Genomic DNA, 7,983 nt, shown 5'->3' with positions numbered 1-7,983 from the left:
TAGGTAGATACTCTCCTTGGAGAGAACAATCATTGGAGAAAGAAGGGCTGTTTATGCACAGGGAGACAGCTCAGGGGGCAGGAGTGCATAGAGGGATGGACACAGGGAAGAGGTAACTATTGGGAGGAAGTGGGAGGGGAGTTGTTGCATTGGGGTAAATTGTAGTCAGTGTCATGAGACAAAGTGTATGTGAACTGCTGTGTGGAAAGTGAATTTGCTCTGTAAATTTTCACTCAAATCACAATAAAAAAAAAAAGAAAAAAAATACATTGACAGTATGTATCAAGAACCTTAGCAATGACCACCCTTGTGAACTGAGGCTCTGTACTAAGGGCAAAAATAAAGCAGGTACACAGAGCATAGCTTGACCAAAGTAAAGGATGTCACTAAGAAGGGCACAAGAGAAAAAGATGTTTGTTCTAAAGAATATGACGTGTACTATTGGCAACATCACCAACAATAACCAAAAACGAGTGCATGGCCACATATATATGTGAGCTCTGGTGGCATAGTGCCTAAGGCCCTTGACTGCTCACCAGAAGGCTGGCAGTTCAAACCCACCAGCCACTCCTCGGAAGAAAGACTGGGCAATCTACTTCCGTAGCGATACCACCTCGGAAACCCAAGGAGGGGTCACAATCTGATTCAACTTGACGGCAGTGGGTTTGGGTTTCTTTTCTTTTTTTTTTTTTGTATAGGCATATATATGTTTGCCAGTTGACTGAGTTGTCCCATGAGATTAAGGTCTAATTTACATACATATGTGTACACAGATAGAAATATCTATGTATGTGTAAGTATAGATATGTGTGCAGGCACATACATTCATAGAAGACAAAATTATAGATACTTCTCAGACATACAAACACCTTGTGAGATTGGCTTTCTAAGGTTGAAGGCTTAGGACCTTAATCTCATGGGACAGCTTAGTCAGTTGGCATAATATATTTCATGTTCATGTCCTTATGAGGTGAGAAGCATCTGCATCTTAAAGCTTGTGAGCAGCTATCTAAGATACAGTTGGTCTCTGATCATCAGGGGCAGAAGAGAAAGAAAGAAACCAAACTTTCAGAGAAAAAAACGAGCCTACAGGACTAATAGCTCACACAAGCCACAGCTTTATCTACCCTGAGACCAGAAGAACTAAATGGTGCCTGGCTACCACTGCTGACTGTTCTGATCATGTCCAGAATAGATGGATCCCAATAGAATAATAGGAAAATGGGGAATTGAACTCAAATTCTTCAAAAGACCAGACTTACTGGACCAGTTGGGACTGGAGGACTCCCTGAGACTATCTTTGAACCTTGAGGTACTCTTTAAAGCTTGTACCAAAACTATCCACTGAGCTCAAGTTTTAGTGAAGTAACAAATTGGCACATAAAATGAAGGATATTATCCATAAATACAATGAATGTGCCATTAAAATACCATGTATATGAGACCAAAGAGTCAACAATTAGTTTAAAGCAAAGATGAGAAGATAAGGGGGAAGGGAAACTAGATCATTGGAAACAGAACAACCAGAATGCAACTAACGGAAGTGTTCGTACATTGTGGAAAATGTAAGTAACGTTACTGAACAGTTTGTATATTAAAAAAAACAAAACAAAACAAAACAACCTACTGCCATCAAGTCGATTCCAATTCATAGTGACCCTATAGGACAGAATAGAACTGCCCCATAGGGTTTCCAAGCCTGTAAACCTTTTTTTTTTTTTTTTTTTTTTTTGTGATGTGGGTGTAAGTTTACAGAGCAAATTCATTTTCCTTACAGCAGATCATACACATTTTGTTTCATGATGTTAACTGCAGTTCCCCACAATGTAACAGCTCTCTTCTCGCTTCCTCACTGTGTCCTTCTTTCCTATGCATTCCTGCCTTCTGAGCTATCTCCCTGTGCAAATAACTGCCCTTCTGTTCTCCCCTGATTGATCATTCTAAGGAGAGTATTTACTTGATGTTAGTGTTTACCCTGTATGCCATGGGAGGGAGTTCAGTTCCAGACCTGAAGGATAACTAGGGGCCATAGTCTCAGGGTCTCACCAGGCTCTATCAGACCAGTAAACCTGGTCTTTTTTATGATTTTGAGTTTTGTTCCATATTGTTCTCCCACTCTATCCAGGTCTCTTGCACCAATCCCCCTCTGAGTGGTGGACAGTGGTAGCCAGGCACCATCTTTTTTCTGGTCTGTCGTCATATAGGCTGAGGTTCACATGGGCATCTAGTCCCCTGGACTAATTTTTTGCATTTGTCTTTGGTTTTCTTCATTCTTCTTTGCTCTGGACGAGGAGAGAACCATTGTTGCATCTAGATGGCTTCTAGCAAGGTTTTAAGATCCCAGTCGCTACTCACCAAAGTAGGATGTGGAACAATGTTTTTGTGTAGTATGTTATGCCAATTGAGCTTGATGGCCTCTGTGACCATGGTCTCAAGCCCACAGGTCTAACTACTCACTTTCTCAGGGTAGTTGGCTGTGGCTAAGAAATTATCTTAACTTTGCCCCTTATTAGCTCTATTACATATATGGACATTCTGATAGCACATACAAATACATATATAGAAATATCATCTGTCATCCTTATATATGGTAATGGGTATATTCCCTTTTGCCTAGACATACTTAATCAGTCAGCCTATCTATCTACCTATTTACCCGTAGATTAAAGTTTGTTATCACTGATAATGCAGTATTGTATATGTACTTCTTTATTATCTGTATCTCTTGTTCACCACTCTGTGTCTTCTTTTTCCTTAGTGTTACTGGGTTGGTCACTCGCTTTTGGTATATTGCCTTTCCCTTCACCCAAATCAGTACTTGTCTCTATCTAGCAGTGTTCCCTTCCCTCCCCTCCCATCCTTGGTAACCAAAGTTGGTTCCTTGACTTTTTAAGGCTATAAATCTTTACGAAAGCAGACTGCCTCATCTTTCTCCCGTGAAGTAGCTGGTGGGTTCAAACCTGGTTTGCAGCTAAATGTCTTAACCACTGCACCACCAGAGCTCCTGAACAGCTTGTATAGAAATTGCCAGACAGGAACTTAATTTACTGTGTAAACTTTCACCAAAAATACAATAAAATATTACTGGACAAAATAAAAGAAAAAAGAAAGCAGGGACACAGATTTTTGAATGAGATACTCACTTTAGCATTGTTTAGAGAAGTGGGTATTGACAACAACCTGAAAGATGGCCAACAGCAAGAGAATGGTAAAGTAGATTATGTACGTCAACATGGTGGATGTATGCTATGGGCTGCCCGTTGAATACCAGGAAGACCCAGCCTACTCTGCTACACTGATCTGCATTTGAATCTCAAGAAGACTCAGCACACCTTTCATTCAAGGATTAGCTGCTGCTGACATCGCCAGCCTCATCTTTGGCAACTAGCTTCTTTTGTACCTGATACCCAAAAGGACCCAACTACTTAACAGCTCCTCCTCCACCCCAAAACCAGTCTGTTTCACAAGTCTCTGCCCTCAAATGGGTTCCCTCTCTTCCTTATTGGCTTGAGAACTCCTGTGCATCCTCCAAGACCCAGATCAGGAATTGCCTCCTCCAGAAAGCCTTCCATGACTACTCTTCCCCTGTGCTGTGCTATACTCTGTACATATTTTTGCTTTTGCACCTATGCTCTACTCTTGTCTGTTTTATAGTCTGTCTTCCCTATTAGACTTTGAGCTCCTAGAGAGCAAGATTTGTTTTATTCATCTCTGAGTCCCTTTGTACAGGTAAGCCTTTAACAGGTGCTAATAAATGTTTGTTGAGCTTTGTTAAAAATCTGAGCAAGACCCCTAAGCCTTTTTCTACTATGAGATTTGGAACCTATGAGCTTGAAATGATTTCTGCTTCACATTTCTCGTAACACCCATTTCATGATGTGTTATTAACCTACTCTTAAATTTTTAAGTTAAAATAATCTGGAGTTTTTTTGCACAAGGAACTTAGGAGAAGGAGAACCATTCCAATAGTCCTATCCCCAAGGCGTCAGATCAGATCATTGAGGTGCTGTTTACATGAGGCTCTAATCATTATTGGGGTTTACTTCTCACCACCTCTTAAATTCCTCTTCTTTGTTCCATTTGCAGGAGAAAAAGATGTGATTATTTTAGGGGATTTTGGTCAAGGGCCAGATAGCAGTGACTATGACATCTTAAGGAAGGAAAAATTCCACCACTTGATCCCCGCCCACACCTTCACCAACATCAGCACCAAGAATCCTCAAGGCTCCAAGTCTCTGGACAACATCTGGATCAGCAAAAGCTTAAAGAAGCTTTTCACAGGTAAAGCAAAGCCCTTCTCCTGTTTAGAAATGGAGTTCGAGAAACCTGTCTGAACTCACGGCCCCAGATGGTTGGTTTAAGCTGGAGTCAGGAGTGATCTATTTTATGGGCATTTATAAGATGATCATTCAAATGACTATATGATTATCATTCTAACAGAGAAAGGGATTATTAAAAATAATTAAAAACCACTAATTGGCCTACAAGGAGTTCTGGCGGTGTAGTGGTTAAAGCACTCGACTGATAACCAAAAGGTCGGCAGTTCAAACCCACCAGCCACTCTGCAGGAGAACGATTCCATAAAGATTTACAGCCTTGGAAACCCTATGGAGCAGTTCTACTCTGTCCTTGAGGTTCACTATGAGTTGGAATCAACTCGATGGCACTGGATTTTTAACTGACCTACAACAGGTACAAACTAGGTGTGTCCCAGGCAAACTGGGAGGTGTGCTCACTTGCTGGCGACTCATTCTAATTTTAAGGACATGTAGTTACTCAATAAACATTCATCAAGCCCTGTTACCTGTCTAATGCTGTGTTCTGGAATGTGGTTTACTGATATGCTGCCAGTGCTGTCAGGAGCAGCAGGTAGAGGTGGATGGATCTGTCACATAGTGCCATGATAAAAAAAACCAAACTCGTTACCATTGAGCTGATCCCAACTCATGTGACCCCCTGTGGGTTTGCAAGGCAGTAAATCTTTAAGGAAGTAGATTGCCCCTTCTTCCTTCCATGGAGCAGCTGGTGGGTTTGAACCAACAACCTTCTGTTTAGCAGTCAATGCATTAGGCAACAAGCCACCAGAGGATGGAGAATTTCTTTAGACAAACTCCCTGATGACCTGGATGTGATGTGCCGTCTCAGCACTGAAAATAGTCATGCTTTTCCCCAAAACTGGTGACCTGTTGAACAGACATTTTGTCAGGAGAAAAGTAAAAATATGGTAGAGATAGTAGGGTTTTTTGGTGAAAGACAGGGACAGTGTTTGTCAACCCTGGGTGGAATCTTGACAAAGCAGTAGTATATCATACTCCAATGAGAAGCTTCAAAAACAGAAGTACTGATGCCTGGGCCCCACTTGTGTGCAGCCAGGCCAAGGGCCTTAGGACTAGGATTTCCAGTCCTAGCTTTGGCACCAGCTAATTCTACCTCTCTCTGGGCATCAGTTTCTTGTCGAATTTGATCACAGGACAATCCAAAGAGTAATGGCAGTGGGTTTCAAGGGGTGTGACTTGATTATCAAAGTAGGCAAGAGATGGTTTGAAGAAATGCAAACTGGGCAAGAGAGGAGTCCGGCCCACAGCTTGCCAGGTTCCCAGGGGGACGCCTGTGGAAATGATACACTCTCAGAGAGTGGAGAACCCAAGACAGCAGAGCTAGAAGGAAGATAGAGATCATTTCATCTGCCCCCTTCCAGTTAAGCTGTAGAACCTGAGGCTCAGGGAGGAGGTACCACATCACAAAGCTGTGGGCTGCCTGGGCTAAAGCTCAGAGCAGCACCCAGACCTCTCCTCCCTTCACATCTCCCTGCAGATCTTACACTGGTCTTGACATTGTTTATACTAAGGACCACCACAATTCCTTTCTAATTGTCTTGTAATTTTTGTAATCGTTATTGTTCAAATACACCTTCTGTTTTATATATTTCTAAATCTTTATTTTGAAATGCATGTACCTTCTCATAAAGCCTTATTTCTTTATTACCTATTTTGTAGGAGGAATATATTATCCCCACTCCTCTTAGTGTCTTTTTTTATTTTTAATTTTTATTGTGATTTAGGGGAAAGTGTACAAAGCAGATTCATTTTCCATATATCAGTTCATACACATTTTATTTCATGACATTGACTACAATTCCCCACAATGTAACAGTTCCTCCCGGGGTTAATTCTTCCCTGTGTCCTTCTTTCCTATGCATTCCTGCTCCCTCTTCTTAGTGTCTTTTACTTTGCAATATAAAATTTGAACTTTCGATATCTTTATGAGGCATCTGTCCCTGTGTCAAATGCTTAAGTTGCTGGTCAGATTAGAATCAGTCCATAAATCACGAGGAGATCAACCTATGTGGGGTGCACGTCTGAATGGGCAGGAGTCCCGGATTCGGGGTAATTTCAGTGACAATGGGTAAACCCTTATTTATGCAGAAAAATCAAATTGGCCAAGATATTCCATTTGCATAGGCAAGGCAGAGAACTGAGGGGTATAGGCAGGAACCCAGGCTTCCTATAAGGTGACTTCTTCTTCCCAAGTTGTAACCCCCATCCCTCTGTTCTGATTTCTGAGTCTCTCACCCCTCTCCTCCAGGTCACTGGGCTGTAGTGAGAGAAGGTCTCACAAACCCATGGATTCCAGACAACTGGTCCTGGGGCGGAGTGGCTTCTGAACATTGCCCCGTGCTAGCCGAATTTTATACCGAAAAGGACTGGAACAAGAAGGAGGTCTCTCGGAATGGCAGCAGCGTCACACTGGAGCGAAGTGAAGCCAACATTAAGCACGAGCGATGATAACACGCAATCAGTGTCTTCACCCTCCGGCTCACAAGGCCACAGGCAAGGAGTCAGCCCTTCTGAGTGAGGATTTGGCCATGAGCCAGAATGCCTCTCCATCTTCCTTCTGAGAGCGTCAGCACTTGGACCTGGCCCGCCTGCCTTCTTTGTGAATGTTGTAGGACCTCTCATGGGGAGATGAGCATGAGGGGCACTTGCTGTGCCCACGTGGAGAACGGAAATGGCTTTCCCGTATGGATGCTGCTATCCTCAGCAGAATCAACGCTGGCTCTCTGCAGCTGACTGGGTTGCGGCATTTTTCTCTCCTGTCAGTGCCTCATCAAGAGAACAGTATGATGGAGGCTGAAGAGAAAAGAGTGAGAGACTAAGATTTCCAAACCCTGTCCAAGCCCTGTCAGGAACATGCACCTCTGACCCCCAGTGTGTGAAGTTTGTGCTGCACATTACATAAAGCTTTTTAACTGTGACTGAGCACTTTCCTCAAATATTTTGAGTGGTGGTTTATAGTTTTGCTTTGACAAAAATAAAGAGAGATATATCTACCTGGCTGTCATGAGAGCTGGTGATGGTCCCCCACAGGGCCTCATGATGCCTCAAAGTGGGGGCTGGGGGCTGGCAGAGTCCTGCATGTGAACCCCCCACAAGCCTGCACCTTGCAGGGGCCTTGAGACACTGCACACACACCCTCATATTGCAATCTTTGTAAAGTGGTGAAGAGAGGCGAGACTAGCCTGTCCTTCTTTCTCTGGCCCTTGGAGCACCGTTTGTGCTTCTGGGTCACTGAACTTCGGTTCCTTTTGCTTGACGAGAATTTTATCAGAATGATGTAACTTCTCCTCTCCATACCAGTTTTCAATTAGATTCGTATCCCAGAGCCTGAAGAATACATGCTGACTCAGGATACAGGAGGACACTAAGCCTAGAAGGACAAAAGTGGGTCTTTCTTTATTGCTGGGGGCCAGTGAGGGGTGAAAGGAGGGAGCACATGTCAACTGCCACTATGCAGTTAACTAGGGTTGGGTTCCCAGTTAAGTACATTATCACATCCCCTTAGAGCAACCTGTGAGATCATGATTATATTTCTGCAAAAACAGCGAGGAGGCCACATGTTCTGACCTCCTCTAACCCTACAAGGGGAAGGCAGGATTACCAGCAGTAAACCAAGGCCTATTACTGCAAGGCCAGACATGCTGCC

At 43.2% G+C, this 7,983-nt stretch overlaps 1 protein-coding gene across 1 annotated transcript in view; it reads left to right on the top strand.

Annotated features, from left to right (window-relative positions):
* EEPD1 (endonuclease/exonuclease/phosphatase family domain containing 1) overlaps positions 1 to 6,785 on the top strand; it is a 173,067-nt gene extending 166,282 nt beyond the window's left edge. Inside the window, exons 6-7 of the mRNA XM_007950101.1 lie at positions 4,087 to 4,281; positions 6,586 to 6,785. Of these exons, the coding sequence (XP_007948292.1) occupies positions 4,087 to 4,281; positions 6,586 to 6,785 (395 nt within the window). The remainder of the gene's footprint in view (positions 1 to 4,086; positions 4,282 to 6,585) is intronic.
* The last annotated feature ends 1,198 nt before the right edge of the window (positions 6,786 to 7,983 follow it).

Source organism: Orycteropus afer, unplaced genomic scaffold, assembly GCF_000298275.1.
Source record: "Orycteropus afer afer isolate SDZICR_OR568_19922 unplaced genomic scaffold, OryAfe1.0 scaffold00263, whole genome shotgun sequence".
Classification (NCBI taxonomy): domain Eukaryota; kingdom Metazoa; phylum Chordata; class Mammalia; order Tubulidentata; family Orycteropodidae; genus Orycteropus; species Orycteropus afer.
Note: the sequence above shows the minus strand (reverse complement) of the source record. Positions and strands in the feature narration are given on the sequence as shown.